This window comes from Gobio gobio (genome assembly GCF_949357685.1).
Source record: "Gobio gobio genome assembly, chromosome: 25".
In the NCBI taxonomy this organism is placed as follows: domain Eukaryota; kingdom Metazoa; phylum Chordata; class Actinopteri; order Cypriniformes; family Gobionidae; genus Gobio; species Gobio gobio.
Window position 1 is genome coordinate 9,012,668 of NC_137121.1, and position 18,017 is coordinate 9,030,684.

The 18,017-nt window shown below is 35.8% G+C and overlaps 1 protein-coding gene across 2 annotated transcripts in view; it reads left to right on the forward strand.

The window, feature by feature from the left end:
- Positions 1-18,017, forward strand: part of plxnb2b (plexin b2b) — a gene marked incomplete at its 5' end in the record, with an annotated part of 62,495 nt that overhangs the window by 9,319 nt on the left and 35,159 nt on the right. For both annotated transcript variants that reach the window (XM_079809419.1, XM_079809420.1), the window contains 11 exons: positions 416-541; positions 1,106-1,206; positions 2,593-2,719; positions 3,731-3,887; positions 5,144-5,255; positions 5,704-5,815; positions 9,898-9,999; positions 10,957-11,052; positions 11,321-11,408; positions 14,166-14,329; positions 14,668-14,816. In XM_079809419.1, coding sequence (XP_079665545.1) covers positions 416-541; positions 1,106-1,206; positions 2,593-2,719; positions 3,731-3,887; positions 5,144-5,255; positions 5,704-5,815; positions 9,898-9,999; positions 10,957-11,052; positions 11,321-11,408; positions 14,166-14,329; positions 14,668-14,816 — 1,334 coding nt within the window. The remainder of the gene's footprint in view (positions 1-415; positions 542-1,105; positions 1,207-2,592; positions 2,720-3,730; positions 3,888-5,143; positions 5,256-5,703; positions 5,816-9,897; positions 10,000-10,956; positions 11,053-11,320; positions 11,409-14,165; positions 14,330-14,667; positions 14,817-18,017) is intronic.

Consider the following 18,017-nt stretch of genomic DNA (forward strand, 5'->3'; position numbering starts at 1 on the left):
AAAAAGATATCACTGACGAAACCCCTCGCTACCGCAGACACAACTAAACACGTTAGACGTTATATTAGAAATAATGAACAGCTCGCTCGACTTGAGTCCAATTCTCACACTCAAATAAAAAGCCTTTGTTAGAGCTGATTATTTGTAGACAGATGAAATTGAGCGATAGATGGATAAAAACAAGTCTGGATGGAGGTTTTTGTGAGCTCCCTGCAAATGGAGCTGTGGGCTTTATGGTCATTATGTGGCTTGCAGGCCATTAGTTGAGGGTTGACACGTTGTCAGGTGTGGCTCAGGTGCGGGGGATGTGCTGAGGGGGTTTTGTGTGGTCTGTAAATATGACAGATGAATCCTGTCCTGTCCCCGACTCTTTAATTGTGGGCTTCTTTCTTTCTATTGTTCTCTCTTTACCCAGGTACATTTGTCAAACCAGCCAGAGGCGTACAACCCCGGTCCGGGCTACAAAACCAGCGGCTATGTAAATAAGAACCTTTTCTTTGACAAAACCAAGGCGCACTTGTACATCACCACAGAGAAAAAGGTACGAGGCTGGAGTCATTTATCACAGACGGTGTGCTCGCTAGCTCTTTGATTATTGCCGCCTCGACCTCAGGAGACGCATGATTACGACTATTCCAGTGTTTTTTCATGTTACGGCTCCTGTTGGTGCCAAAATATACATTATTATTTTTTAAATACAATCTGAATGCATTGGTATAGTGCACGTCTTGATGAGTCTATGACCTTACGGTGGTGTAATTGCAGTGTTTATGAGGCAGTGATGTATTGAAATCCTTCATGCTTTCTTGTTTGTTGTTTTTCTTCTCTGTAATTTTCTGCAATTAATTCAGCTTGAACCGCTTCACATACAGGCTTAGTTTAGATCGGTTCATTTCAGTATAAACTTCATACTTTTCAAGAAACTACCTTACTTTTTATGTTTTTAACTGAACTTTTTAAAACAGCGATGACGTCCTTTTTGTTTGCTTACTGAATTGCGATTGGTTTTGCATTGTGATATTGGATGCTGATTGGTCAGTAGAGCATTCCAGCTCTATTGAGTGCAGCTTTATTTGAATCTCTTTATGATTTTGTGGTCATGCAGATCACGAAGGTGCCCGTACAGACCTGCCATCTGAAGACGGACTGTCAGACCTGCGTGACTCAGAGAGATCCATACTGTGGCTGGTGTGTCCTGGAGGGAAGGTACCTACATTTATTACATTCTTAAAATACTAGTGCTTATGTCTTTGGCATTCTGGTGCTCATATGGGAGATAAAGGTTCGAATCCAGCAATTGTTCCCTATTCCTCACTGTATTTCCTGTCTATTCCCATTGTACTTGCCAAATAGTGTATATAAAAAAGAAATAAATATAACATAATAATAATAATAAAAAAAATTGTGTGCATATGTATGTATGTACATGATGTGTATATATATAATATTTTTACTTAGTTCTTATATGCATTCAAAATATTTACATACACTTTTCTATTTATTTTATATTAGTATGTACTTTTTTATTCTTTTACATTTTAATTAATTTAATTAATGTTTTTATTGTATAACTTATGACAATTTATACATATATTAATATATATATATATATATATATATATATATATATATATATATATATATATATATATAATAACATAAACAACAAATAATGCTTATATTTAATGATTGTGAGATTTTTGTATATATTTTATTTTAATAGAATTTAATGAACATTTCTTAATGAACCTTTCTCTAAACATTTTTACATTATTTTTTATTCTTTTAAATTTGTATTACTTAAATTAATGTTTTTTTATTGTATAATTTACTGCTTTTTTGACAATTTTTACTTATTTTATTTTATACACACACGCAGAAGTAAATAAATACCATAAATAATGCTTATATTTAATGATTGTGAGATTATTTGTATATATTTTATTTTTATAGAATTTAATGAACATTTCTTAAATGCATTCAATATGTTTAAATATGTTGTCTATATTTTATATTATTGTGTGTGTGTGTATGTATGTATGTATGTATATATATATATATATATATAAATATAAATTTTACATCATTTTTTATTCTTTTAAATTTTAATTAATTAATTTTTTTAATTTATAATTTACTGCTTTTTTGACCATTTTTACTTATTTTATATATTTTATACACACACAGTAGTAAATAAATACCATAAATAATGCTTATATATTTAATGATTGTGAGATTATTTGTATATATTTTATTTTTATATAACTTAATAATTTTTTTTACTTTTTTTACATTTCTTTCATTATATATTTAATATATATATTTATGTTATTGTATATTACATTTACTTTTTTATTTTATATATAAATACTGAAGTTTATTGAATTAATTTAAAATGTCCATTTTATATATTTATATAGTTTTAAAATTGAACTAATTGGATTTATGATTCGTATTCTATTATTTACAGAATACAAAATCGCTATGTAAAGACCCAGTAATGTTTTCCCCGAACACAAGTGTTATATTATAATATTGTTGTATTTAATTGCATGAGAGGCGTTGTGTTCTAATGCGTTATTGATTGTGTAGATGCACCAGGCGATCGGAGTGCAGTCGTGCGGAGGAAAAGCACGGTTGGCTGTGGAGTCCAAGCCAACAGTGTGTGAAAATCGTCTCTTTCCACCCGCCAAATCTCAGCTGCTTGAAGTCCCAGCAGGTACCAGCCTGAGTGTCGCGGACACAATTACCAGAGTCTTATTTTTAAACCAGACTGCTCAGCACTGATTATGAGAAAAGCTGAGCATGACTCCCACACAATGAGGCCATATTGGTGAACAGACGGTGAAAACACAATGGGCGCTGATGGCACGTTTAGAATTTTGTTCTAGAGGTGCTGCTGTTGTGTTTGCGCTTCGTTGCGATGCGTTCTCTGATTATGGCCTGTGTGTATTAACAAGACGATTCTAGCTGTTGTATTGAGAGAAATGTTTAAAAGTTATTTGTAAAATAACATTCTTATGGTATGTCAAGAATAATTCAGACAAAGTTTGGAAATGTTATCTCAATGAGCCATAGCCTAGAAGTTCCTGAGCTTCTGTATAAAACACGAGCAGAGCAAATTTATCATCATTAATCCTTAATCTTTGTATTGGATTGCATGGAACAAACCCAAACCAGTCATCCCCTAATATGTATGAATAAAAATGGCAAAAAAGGCCAGAAATAAAAGAAGGAAATGCTATGTAATGGTTTCTAAGGCTGCGTCCGAAACTATGTGAGTAGGTACTACATTTGAACTTCACGACCATTATAAAAGTACGTTCTATATAGTATGAATGAATGCTGTATGAATGTAATCCGGACGTACTACATCCGCCATGTTGTCATGATCATGTGACCTACCTTGCGTCCCATCACCTCCATTCATAAATCGCCTCCCGTGGCCTCATGGGATAGTAAAGTGTCCATTGAATGCATGCACACTTCAGAATCTCGCCGGAAGTACTAGGTCATCCGGGTACTTTTTGCCTACTGTTTTTCGAATACTAGGAATTCAGACATACTAGTACTACTCTGTTGGCGTACTGTTTTTCGCATACTATATAGTAGAGAAGTATTCGATTTCGGACGCAGTTTAAGATTTAGGATTATATTGAAGGATTGTTTTGCTCATTTCTCCCATATTAGCACAACTGTGTGAGCTCATAGTTTGTAAAATGTCCCTCAGGTGGATATAAACGTCCGATCACTGCCGATCCTCAGAGATTCCGACCGCATCCACTGCGTCTTTGGCTCTTATCACAGCAGTGCCAGGATGGTGGACGGCCGTATCAGTTGCCGCTTACCTGAACAGCCTCTCATACCCCCGACACCTGCACACCAAGGTATGTCACAACACATGCACGTCTTTTTAGAGTTTTACAGACTCTCTACAAACACTGTTTACACTGTTTAATTACATATTTAATTTAGTTAGTTATTCTATAAATAATTTATTTATATAATATTTAGTTATTTTATAAATAATTATTTTATTTATTGTTTTTGTTTTTTAAATATTTTGTTATTTATTATTTTTTATTATTATCATTGTGGTTTTTTATATATATATATATATATATATATATATATATATATATATATATATATATATATATATATATATATATATATATATATATATATATATATATATATAAATTACCATTAATTAATTAAATTAATAAAAAAAATATATATATATATATATATAATATAAAAAAATATATTTATATATATATTTTTTATTATTATAAATAGTTTTTTTATTAATTTAATTAATTAATGGTAATTTATATATATAATTTTGTGTGTGTATATATATATATATATATATATATATATATATATATATATATATATATATATATATATATATATATATATATATATATATATATATATATATATATATATATATATATTAGTTGTAATAAAAATATAATAAATATAATTTATTAAAACAATTTATTGTTCATAATGTTCATATTTGTTCATGTTTTTTTATTAAAATTAAATTATTTGGCAAACATTTTTATTTATTTATTTATTTGTTGACTGCATTTAATTTAGTAAGTTTGTAAAACAGATTAAAATTATTTTGTAATAAATAATAAACAATAATTTCTAAAAACAATAAAATCTACATACATGTAATATTAATTTATTCTTTTTTATTATAACATTTTATTTTTATTATTTACGTTATTTCAAACCCATATGCTGTTATTTATTGTGGAAAATCAAAAGGAGAAATTTTCGCACTCTGTTCATAACTGTTTTTCAACCACAACTGTCAAGCTACAAAAAGAGCAAAATCACCATAAAATAGTCCATATGACTGTAAACTCAAAAACTGGAGCTGTCGGATTTGCAAATGGAATATAGTTCATGTAGTTATATGAACTACTTTTATTGTGCTTTTATTCTATTTATGTCCATCAAGGTTTCTTGCACCAACGAGATCATGATTTAGTGTTTCACGACTATTTTGTATCCTCTCTCTGAGCCTCATGTTGTTTTTGCTACTGTATCTTTAAGACATCTATGTGCAGATGACCTTTGCATTGATTGGCTAATCGGACCCTCTGTGTCTTTGCAGATTTCGTGGCGGTTCGGGTCCACATCTTTGTGAACAGTAGCGTGGAGGTCGCGTCCAGCGAGTACAAGTTCTACAACTGCGCAGCGGCAGTCCGGAAAGCAGAAAATACACCGTACGTCTGCTGTCTCGCCTTCTATTGTCAGCGAGTGTGTGTGTGTGTGTCTCCTCTTTATGCTGACACCACTGTGTGTATAATGAATACGAGCATCTGTAACGATGAGGTTTACTCATAAATTGTAATGCATCACTGAAGCTGGAATTGAATTTGCTTCTATAGAGACTTGCTTACGCTTTTTTTTTTCTCCAAGAGCAGGAAATTGCTTTCGTTTCTCATTCATTCATCACACATGAAAGTCGATCTCTCATCTCTTTTTTCCCCCTTCTCCTTGTGTTTTTTAAGAGCTCTGGGACATTGCTGATGAATGAGTATTATTTGAAGTGCACTGGGACTATATGCTTTTACTCCAAACATTTACACACTAATGAAAAATTTAACTGGAACTCTTGATTTGAAACCTCTGCCGTCCTCTGGTTTAATCTTTCCGCATGTTTCTCCACAGATGCACTTCCTGTGTGAGCAGCGCTTGGGGATGTCAGTGGAACATTGCGACGCACACCTGCACGGATCTGAGCGATGCAGAAACCGGTGCCAATATAATCAAACCCAGACAGGTACTGAAATGAGAGTCAAACGAGCTCACATGCACCATTTTCTTCCTTTTTATCAGTAATGCTGTCTATTACACGCCCCAGCTAGCACTGTTCAAAAGTTTGTTTTGAAAGAAATTAATACTTCAATTCAGCAAGGATGTACACAAATAAGTTGGCTAAACTCCAAAAAATGTGTAATCAGTTAGGAAATTTAAATGTAAAGTAAGCAGAACTGGCATATTATTGGCATATATTGGCAAATATTTGAGTAAGCTAATTCATACATTTAACTTAAAATGATCATGTAATCTCAATTTAAATATATTTAGTAGTGGAAACTTTTCTAGCTAATTCAGTGAATGCTAACTTGCTAATTTTATCTGTTCTCAAAACATAACAGAAACTCTGGTAGCACTTTATTTTACAGTCCTGTTTCGCATGTACATACTATATGCTTATTGTAGTAATGACACTAACTGGGTAATAACTAAGTACAAACCCTGAACCTACCCCTTAGCCTAACCTAAGTCCAGACTTCCAGAGCTCCACCAGGGTGCAAATTAAACTCTCTACCCACCCAGAGTGCCTCTGAGTGGGCCTCATGATGGTCTGATGTGGCACTTCACCTCTGACCTCCAGGACTTTTTCTACGTCCAGCCTTCCATAGCTTCACCAGGGTGGAAATTTAATTCTATGACCACCCAGAGTGACTCTGACTGGGCCTTACAATGGTCTGATGTGGCCCTTCACCTATGACCTCCAGGACTTTTTCTACTGTACGTCAAGCCTTCCATAGGTCCACCAGGGTGGAAATTGAATTCTATGCCCACCCAGAGTGACTCTGAGGCCACTGACCTCCATGAGCTTCCAGTGATCCATCGCGTTCAAATCGGAGCTTTCTAACCGACCAGAGTGACCCCTGGTCGGCTAAGTTACTTAGTTATTTGCCTTGAAGCTCCTGGAACTCAGAATTCCCATCTTCACTGGGCGGCCGAATCTGACTTTAACCGGGTCTGAGGCCCTGGCTTGGGCGAGAGCCTCGGAGTCAGTGGAAGTGTGACTCAATCTCCGAATTTACTTTTTAGTGAGTCAGAACAGTGCACAAACTTCAAACGGCTATAACTTTGAGATGCAGTCGCCTAGCTGTTCAGCTTACAGATCTCGAAGAGCCCTTTCGAACCCCCAGGGGGCCAATATAGGAGCTGGCCAATCCAGGTGTCCAAGGCTCAGCATAGGCGGCCCATTTTCTCAGCAACATCCCACTCAGCCACGCACATCCACGTCCAACATCCACGAGGCGAAGCGTTACGTCCCAATTGGATGTCAACCCAGGTGTTATACAACCCCAAATCAGAAAAAGTTGGGACAGTATGGAGAAAAAAAAAAAAGAAGTGATTTCTAAATTTACTTTGACTTGTATTTCATTGCAGACAATATGAACACAAAATATTTCATGTTTTGTCTGGTCAACTTCATGTCATTTGTAAATATGCATCCTTTCCTGTCATTCAGACCTGCAACACATTTTTAAAAAGTTGGGACAGGAGCAGTTTAGAGCTAGTAATGAGGTAAAATGGTTAAATAACGATGTGATTTGAAACAGGTGATGTCAACAGGTGATTGTAATTATGATTTGGTACAAAAGCAGCATCCAAGAAAGGTCTAATCCTTTAGGAGCAAAGATGGGCCGAGGATCGCCAGTTTGCCAACAAATACGTGAGAAAATTATTGAAATGTTTAAAAACAATGTTCCTCAAAGAAAGATAGGAAGAGATTTGGATATTTCACATTCAACAGTGCATAACATAGTTAAAAGATTCACGGAATCTGGAGGAATTTCAGTGCGTAAAGGACAAGGGCGCAAGCCTAAGCTGAACAACCGTGATCTCCGATCCCTCAGGCGGCACTGCATCAAGAATCGTCATTCATCTATAAGCGATATCACCACATGGGCTCAGGACTACTTTGGCAAACCTTTGTCAAGTACCACAATACGTAGTTACATCCACAAATGCCAGTTAAAACTGTACTGTGCCAAAAGGAAGCCCAATGTTAACAGTGTCCAGAAGCGCCGTCGACTTCTCTGGGCTCGGAGGCATCTGGGATGGACCATCACACAGTGGAAACGTGTACTGTGGTCAGATGAATCAGTATTTCAGGTATTTTTTGGGAGGAATAGATGCCGTGTGCTCCGGACCAAAGAAGAAAAGGATCATCCAGACTGTTACCAGCAACAAGTCCAAAAGCCAGGGTCTGTCATGGTATGGGGTTGTGTCAGTGCCCTTGGCAAAGGTAACTTGCACTTCTGTGAAGGCACCATTAATGCTGAAAAGTACATAGAGATTTTGGAGCATAATATGCTGCCTTCAAGATGACATCTTTTCTGGGGACGTCCATGCATATTTCAATGCAAAACCACATTCTGCACACATTACAAAGTCCTGGCTGCGGAGGAAGAGGGTACGGGTACTTGACTGGCCTGCCTGCAGTCCCGACCTGTCTCCAATAGAGAATGTGTGGCGCATTTTGAAGCGCAAAATGCGACAACGAAGACCCCGTACTGTTGCCCACCTTAAGACTTGTTTGCAGGAAGAATGGGACAAAATTACACCTGAAACACTTCATCACTTGGTGTCTTCAGTCCCTAAACGTCTTTTTAGTGGTGTGAAAAGGAATGGCAACATTACAAAGTGGTAAATGCTTTACTGTCCCAACTTTTTTTTTTAAATGTGTTGCAGGTCTGAATGACAGGAAATGATGCATATTTACAAATGACATGAAGTTGACCAGACAAAACATGAAATATTTTGTGTTCATATTGTCTGCAATGAAATACAATTCAAAGTAAATGTAGAAATCACTTCTTTTTTTTTTTTGCGTTTTCCATACTGTCCCAACTTTTTCTGATTTGGGGTTGTATATAGGCTTGATTCGTAACCTTAACCTATGTTGTTACCTTACATTACTCAGTATTCTCAGTAAACTCTTAACACTTAACATTAATCTTGCACAAAAAATATTGGCTAAAACTTAATTTTAGCATTTGCTCTCTCGTTCGTGTGTCATGGCAATGCATGCTGGGAAATATAAATCCCAGTTTCAGTTAAGTTAGTCTAAATTAAAAGAAACAAGTTCACCAAACTCAAAACAATTCAGGTGACTTCAAATATATCAGTTTTGTGAACTCAAAAGAAAAAGAAAGTTCTAAATACTCATAAATATTCATTTGATTGAACTAATTTGTTTAAGTTGACCCTACTCAAACCAATTAATTATTATGAGCATTAGGGTTTTTCGATAATTTGGGTCCGTTAGTTTTTGGTGGGAAACAGGGAAAACACACCTCCTCACATATAAAATGGAAAGTTGTCTATTAATGCATATGATAACTTCACTTTTTCTTTCAATAGCACCAGGAATATGTATTAGGAAAATCAAAATCTTCTGAGTGTAATACTAACTTTAGACAGGAAGTGTTTTAGCAAAGTTTTGCAGCTGAGGAAACGTGCTAAAATGACATGTATGAAAAAGCATACATCGAATAAACGTCTTGGTGATGTATGTGTGCTATCAGCGCCATTGATTGGGCCGCTTTGATTAGTTTCATGCGATTCTCATCTTCAAACCTCAGGTCCAACTGGTCCAGACATTTTATTTAAACCATTTCTTGGAGCATAAAGCTGAATTATCGATATCCAGTGCCAGCAATTTCATAAATGGCCTCCACACTGTTTGATATTTGCTGTTTCCTGGAACAGTCACATGTGGCTGATGAAATGGACACAAAGTAAATGACTTTACTCAGAAAGTTTTAATGTGAAACACATTCGCTGAATCAGCAAAATAGAAAACAAAATGGATTATATGCAATTAGACACAGTCGCCAATGTCAGTGAGGATATATTATATTTCAGCTGTAAATAAACTGTTTCATTCATGCACGTCATCATGGTTAATGAGTTTTTCAGTTTCAATGGATTCTTGTTAATTTATGTAGGATGTAAATTAAGAATCGCTCAGATTGCTGTAGATGAGTGTGGAGTTCTGCAGACTCAACTTTCCTGTACAGCAGAACAGGTTTCCCCATCTTCTCTGTTTTCTAGAACAAGAGCTGTCCACGGTTCGAGAACCCAGATCCCGTCCTTATCCCAGTCGGACACAAAACCCGGATCAGTTTTGAGGGCATCAATCTGGACCTGTACGAGGTGAGCTCTGCTTCCTGGCCTCCTTTTAACAGTAAATGTCATTCTTCAAGGTCACTAGCAATAAAATAAAATAATAAAATAAAACAATCAAATCAAATAAATTAGAAGAAGAAGATGAATTAGATTAAGTCATTTAGATTAATGTAGATGATTTATATTAAATAATAAAATAAAATGTATAATTACATTAAATGAAATCAGTATTTTTGTCTTGTTTTCCAAAACAAAGTTGCATAAGATATTGAGTTGATTAAATATGATTTTTAAATAATGTAATATCAAATAATATTATGTATAATCACAAATAATATATAATTATTAATTACATGAGATATTTACAGAAACGTACAGAATATAAATTAAATAAGTATTGTTAACTAATTAATAAAATCAGCATACATTAACATTTGCTTAGAAAAGGCTCCAAATTAAGATAATTCAAATACTTTATTTTTATATTTATATTTTATATTTTTTTATTTTTTAAAGACTTTTTATTTATGTAAGTAATCTCACTAAAATAACATGTTTAATTAACAGCCCTAATATTAGGATTTGATAAAAACATTTTAATTAATTGCCTTGTTTTAAGGTACAATAATAATAATAATAATAATAATAATAATAATTAAATATATTTTTAAAACCAAAAAAAAATGCTGATAAAAAATACATTGAAAAAAAATGTAGTCATTACGTCACTATGTTACAAAATTTAGCTTCAAGTCATTTAAAAAAAAAAAAAAATTTTAAGGATGTTTTGATACGTTTTCTGGCCAACAAGAGACAAATACTGATTGGGAAAATTATTCTTGGCAGTGTATTCATAATCTGATTATAATTTTCCTCTAAACGGGTCGGTTTATGCATTTTTCCAAACTTGTTCCATAATTTCCTGTCATTCTACCTGTGAAGAAAGGGCTTTTAGTAGATGTTTTCTGAATTGTGACGCGTCAGGGACATGAGTTCACCATCGGAGCAGAGCTGATGAAGGATGAGGAAGATAGAGTCAAGACAGAGCCGGGACCCTTCTACTCTTTCAGCGGATTTGTGGTTAGTTTCAGTTTTTCTCTTTTTATCCGCATGTTGCCCAAGGCAGACTGTTGTTCCTGTACTGTAAATCTTTTTATATATAAAGCTCTTGCTAAATGATACGCAACCAATTACCAACATAAAGAGGCACCTACCTACACTTCAATGGCTCTTGTGGGAGTTTGAGATTATAGCTCCCCCTGTTGGAAAGTCTCCAGCCTGTATATCGTCTTTAGTGTGAAGGCGAGAACCGTCTGTGTTGACTCCCACTCTGATCTGTCTCTTCCAGTTTTCCTTTAATAAAGCTCATGAAACCAACGTTCTGTTCCACGTAAGAGACAAATACACGGGAAAGAAGATCGACAGCAGCCTTAGTGGTAATCGCTCTCACTGGCTTCTCATCATTTACTCACCCTCATGTCATTACAAACCCTATGACTTACTTCCTTCCTGTGGAACATAAAAAAATATATTTTGACGAATGTGATGGTCGCTCTTCCAATGCAGTTAGGATGAATGGGAACTGGAGTTTTCAAGCTTCAAAAATGGACCGAGAAGTACCATAAAATTACAATGAAATTGTTCCATATGATTAATGCACTATATTCCAGGTATTCTGAAGTCATGCAATAGTTTTATGTGCCAAACTGATGGAATCGTTAGACATTTTAACTTATAATCTTCCTTCTTGGGAATTGTTCACCATTAAGGAATTGAGTGATTTGATTCTTAAGTTCATCTGGTATTGTGAATCATTGAGACTTGAGAATCCGATTCGTGAGCGAATCATTTTGACTGGTTTTGAGAGGACAAAAATCAGATCCACTGATTCATTTAAAAGATTCAAGACTCAAAAAAATGATTTATTTACCAATCGGGCTTCGCTACTTCTCATATAACATTCAGTTATTTATTTCTTACTCAAAGCCATTGAATGACTTTAGAAGACTTGAATATAGCGCACAAGTTGTACTTTTTATGGTGCTTTGGCATCTTTTTTGAAGCTTGCAAGATGTTGTTGTTGCATGGACAAGATTTTATTTTATTTACATTATTTACGTGACAACTAAAAAAATATTTGAATATATACTCTTGAGCAGCAAATCAGCATATTAGAATGATTTCTGAAGGATCATGTAGCACTGAAGACTTCTCATCTTTGCCATTTTACAGGAATAAATTACATTTATTTTTAGTTATTTTTATACATATATACACTATATTGCCAAAAGTATTGGGACACCCCTGCAATAAATCCATTCGTGAAATTTCCTCACTACTAAATATTCCACGCTCAACTGTTAGTGGTGTTATAACATAGTGGAAGCAATTTGGAACAACAGCCACGAAGTGGTAGGCCATGTAAAAACTCTTAACCCTCTGGGGTACTTCGGGTCAAAAATGACCCAAAGCTTTTTATAAAATTGTTTTAAAAATCGTAGCTTTATTGGAATGGTCCAAAACTTGGTGACTGTATTGGTACTTGGTATATGAACACCCAAAAAAAATGGGGACAGGATTTGAAAACTCTAAGTGGTCGTAAAAAAAATAGTCACACTCAGGACCTTCGGGTCAAAAATGACCCCCATAGGAAATGAATGGGAAATTGGCAAAATATGAAAATACAGAGTTTTTTTGTGCATACAATCTACAGTGTGAGTTTTTTTGTCTGTTTTGACAAAACAAATTAACGCGTGCCATTCCAAAAGCTTATTGTGTTTTTGTGTGTGTGAGTTTTTTTGTCTGTTTTGCACTCTTGATGTTTTAGAGATTCACCCCTTCACTGTTGAGTCCTTTTTTCTGCATCCTGGCTGATTTGTAGATTGTATGCACAAAAAACTCCCAATTTCCCATTAATTTCCTATGGGGGTCATTTTTGACCCGAAGGTCCTGAGTGTGACTATTGTTTTTTTACGACCACTTAGAATTTTTCAAATCCTGTCCCCAATTTTGTTGGGTGTTCATATACCAAGTACCAATAAAGTCACCAAGTTTCGGACCATTCTGATGAAGCTATGATTTTTTAATTTTTTTTATAAAACGCAAGATCCACTATAGTGGTAAAAATGTGCTATTGTGTGATAAAAATGCTCAATGTGTCCACCGGATGGCACCGATCTCATTAAAAAAGTTGCTTTCATGAGGCCTAGGCTTGACTCTAAAATGAAATACAGCTTTAATAAAAAAATAAAATAAAAAATAATTATATATATATAATTTTTTTATTATATTCAATGGGAAAAAATGGGTCATAATTATTGCATAAATACTAATTATAAATCATAAAATTATCTCAAAACCCCAAAAAAGAAAAGAAAAAATATTATTGGACAAAAATATATTTAATTGATTTTACTCAAATCTTTTTTATCTTAATCCTGCCCTCCGGGTCATTTTTGACCCGAAGGTCCTGAGTGTGACCCATAAATGAAGTACCCGAGAGGGTTAATGCTTCAACATACCAAGACATTTTGGACAATTTCATGCTCCCAAATTTGTGGGAACAGTTTAGGGACGGCCCCTTCCTGTTCCAACATGACCAGTGCACAAAGTGTCAGTCCATAAAGACATGGATGAGCAAGTTTGGTGTGGAGGAACTTGACTGGCCTGACCTTGACCCGATAGAACACCTTTGGGATGAATTAGAGCGGAGACTGAGAGCCAGGCCTTCTCGTCCAACATCAGTGCCTGACCTCACAAATGTGCTTCTAGAAGAATGGTCAAAAATTCCCATAAACACACTCCTAAACCTTGTAGAAAGCCTTCCCAGAAAAGTTGTTCTAGCTGCAAAGGGTGGGCCAACTCCATATTAAACCCTACGGATTAATAATGGGATGTCATTAAAGTTCATGTGCATGTAAAGGCAGGCGTCCCAAAACTTTTGGCAATATAGTGTATGTCTCACACGAGCATAGAGCGCAATATCACTACAATATCAGTTCAATAAATAAGAAGTTAATATTATGTTATATTTTAGACACAATATTGTCTGTTTTTTGCCTCTGAGCTGCAATAAATGGTCTGTAAATATATCTAATCACCAATTCAAATAAAATATACAAATTCTGGGGGAAAAAAACATGTTTTATGTATGTATATATATGTTTATATGTTTCCTCTCGGCTGTCTTTCAGTCACTCTGTATAACTGCTCTCTGGGACGTGAAGACTGCAGCTTGTGTAAGAACGCCGATCCCAAATATCAGTGTGTGTGGTGCACGCAGACCAGCTTGTGTGTGTACGACCAGCTCTGTGCCTCCAAAGAGCCGGAGGAGTGTCCCGATCCCCGGATCACCGACGTGAGTACCGAATAATGGCTTCGATGGGACAAACGAGCCAATAACATTTTCTAAGTTCATGTTGTGATTTTGACAATCATCAATACTAAAAACACAGCTCAGAAAGTTCAAGCAATATTTTATAACTTTTTTCATCCTCCTTCCTTATTTTCACCAATTTTGAGAGTAAAAATCAATAGAAACCTCAGGTCATGTTCTATTTAGATGGCTGAATTACTGATGGGAATAGAAATAAATCATTTTTACTGTTGTTTTGGTGAGATTGGTTATCTCCGCTCATCTCAGTGGTCTTTTCTCAGAGTGGTCCATGATTAGGATCTTTTTATAATGTATTTCAGATCACGCCGAGGTACGGGCCGCTCAAAGGAGGAATAGCTGTGACAATTAAGGGCTCGAACCTGGGCATTCAGAGGGACGACATTAAAAACATCACAGTAGCCGGAGTGCCGTGCAAACACCTGCGGGAACGCTACTCGGTCTCAACCAGGTAACATCCACAAAAGCTGAGCCACTTTCCATGGATAGTGTTTAAAAAGCAGTATATACCCCAGATTATTGTCTTTTTACCCCAGATTATTGTCTAATTCCATTTGTAGCTCTCAGGAAATAATTTTTTTTAGCTTTTTTCAGCCTGTATTGGGCATAAGATTAGTAATGAATGTGTGCATATTGTGAATTAATTAAATAAATTGAGTTGCCTATCTTTCCTTTTAGCCATCGAAAATGATTCCTAAAACATATAAATATCAGTTAAACATATGTTTACTTTCTTCACTGACAAAAATTGAAAAACTTTATCACTGACATGGTTTTCAAGCTATTGTTATCAAATTTTTTGGCGTTCAGAACATCTTAAAATGCACATATGTAGATCATAGAAATCAAAATTGTCTCGAGGGGCCATGCCCCCGAAACGAAATAATAAACAGCCAATATCCTAATATGCATACTAATAAGCTACTAGTTAATAGTGAGAATTGGACCCTAAACTAAAGTTTTACCAATAGTTTTTTTCCTCACTGGGGGCTAAAATGAAAATCCTAGAATCGCCCCTGATTGATTATCAAAATAATTGTTAGTTGCAGCCCTATATACACACACATAGGCATGTGTAATATTTAAATAAATATATATATATTTTTTAAACCATAACATTTAGCCTAAATTATGTGAACAATCAGTATAAGTTAGCGCATTGTTTAGTCATTTTTTCCTATAATAATTTGGGTGACAGGGTTGATTTTTTTAGCTTGATAACTGCAGCCTGCATTCAAATGTTTGTAGAAATGGATTGGAATGATTTATTATGAATTGAATATCAGATGATGATTTCAAAATTATGAGATTTTAATTGTTAGATAAAATCCAGAATGTCTGACCTCTAAAGTGGGACAGGCCAAAATCACCATTTTAAGGTGGGATACACACATTTTATGCGTTTGAAACTGGCTACTCTTCATGCTAGGCTTTTATGTTTTATAATATATCTAATATCTATAACATATTTCATATTTGTCACACACACACACACAAAACCCATTGGGACTGGTGCTTCTAATGGTTTTAAGTGCAGTTTATCTGTGGAAAATGCCTTGATAACCCTACCTTGGTTTACTCCTGTGTTCCCATGTTCACTACATTTGTGTATTTTTGGCTTTTTGACATAAACTCTTGCACAAACTGTGTTCAGTATTGAACAAGCTCTTAAAAAATTAAATTCCTGCTGGACTCTTATCGTGCATATCCCTCTGTGGTACCTAATGGCCTGATTTTTTTTTTTTTTTTTTTTTTTTTTTGCGAACGTCCTGTTTGAGAAATCTGGTTCATTCAAAGCTTAATAAAAAAATAATTACACAGAATTCGAACATGCAAAAATGCCCTCAAGAATGATCCAAATAATCTTTTAGATGTTCTGCACAAGGCTTTGTATTATGTTTGTGGCTACGCTTGGAATATTAAATGTTCATAAGTTTGTCCTTGCGTTCCCTCTTGTAGAACAGCGTTAGATTTGTACGCTTTTGAAATACAGAGCATGTTGTGTAGATTCAGAGACAAAGATGAGCTTTTCTCACAGGCAATGTCAGGCTTGGCTGAGTCAGTGATTCTACATCAGGATTTATCAACTCTGTTGTGAGCGTTCAGCCTGACTGAGTGTTTGTCTGGCTGCTAACAAGTTTGAAAAGGATCTTTCAGCAGGAGAGTTTGGCTTCAGAATGGTAAATAAGCTCTCGGTGAGATCGCTGTCAGACCGGTCTGTCTGGGAAGGTTGACATCCAGATTTCGGGGCAACAGAAGATCGGTTTTCTCATTTGGCGCATTTCGGACGTAATGAATCTGGAATCTATGAGCCTGGTGTTAATTGATAGCATCTTTTCGACAAGTTTTATGTGTTTGCGTGGGATAGGTTCGTCCAGCGCTAATGAATCTTGTGTTCTGCTCGTTTTGACCTTGCCTAAAATCCATTAAAGGTTAAATGGTGCTTCGATATTTGGTAGGATCCTTTGAGTCCTGTAAGTTGTGAGGTGGGGCCTCCATGGATCGGACTTGTTTCTTCATCACATCCCAATGATGCTCGATTGGATTGAGATCTGGGGAATTTGGAGGCCAAGTCAACACCTCAAACTCATTGTTGTGCTCCTCAAACCATTTTTGCTTTGTGTCAGGAGCATTATCTGCTGAAAGAGCCACAGCCAGCAGGGAATACCGTTTCCATGAAAGGGTGAACATGGTCTCAGCAATGCTTAGGTAGGTGGTACGTGTCAAAGTAACATCCACATGGATGGAGGACCCAAGGTTTCCCAGCAGAACATTGGCCAAAGCATCACTGCCTCCGCCGGCTTGCCTTCTTCCCATAGTGCACCTGGTGCCATGTGTTCCCCAGGTAAGCCACGCACACGGCCATCCACGTGATGTAAAAGAAAACGTGATTGTTTAGACCAGGCCACCTTCTTCTTCCTTCTGGTGCTCGCATACCAACTGTTGGTGCTGTTGGCAACATATTGGCGTCAGCATGGGCACCCTGACTGTTTTGCAGGCTATGCATTCTGAAACCTTTCTATCAGAACCAGCATTAACTTCTTGAGCAATCTGAGCTACAGTAGCTCGTCTGTTTGATCGTGCACCACGTGCATCAATGAGCCATGGCCGCCCATGACCCTGTCACGGTTCTCCACTGTTCCTTCCTTGGAGCACTTTTGATAGATCCTGACCACAGCAGACCGGGAACACCCCACAAGAGCTGCAGTTTTGGAGATGCTCTGACCCATGTCTTGGTATACTGAAGCATTAAAGGAACACTCCACTTTTTTTGAAAATAGGTTCATTTTACAAGTCCCCTAGAGTTAAATAGTTGAGTTTTACCGTTTTTGAATCCATTCAGCCGATCTTTGTATCTGGCGGTAGCACTTTTAGCATAGCTTAGCATACATCATTGATTCTGATCAGTCCATTAGCATCTCATTCAAAAAATGACCAAAGACACTTTCAATATTTTTCCTATTTAAAACTTGACTCTTCTACAGTTACATCGTGTGCTAAGATCAACTGAAAATGAAAAGTTGCGATTTTCTACACCTATATGGCTAGGAAGTACGTTCTCATTCCTGCGTAATAGTCGCGGATCTTCGCGGCTGTACCAAGGCTGCAGCGGCGCAAAAAAATAATGTTCCTTTAAGAGTTCCTTTCAATG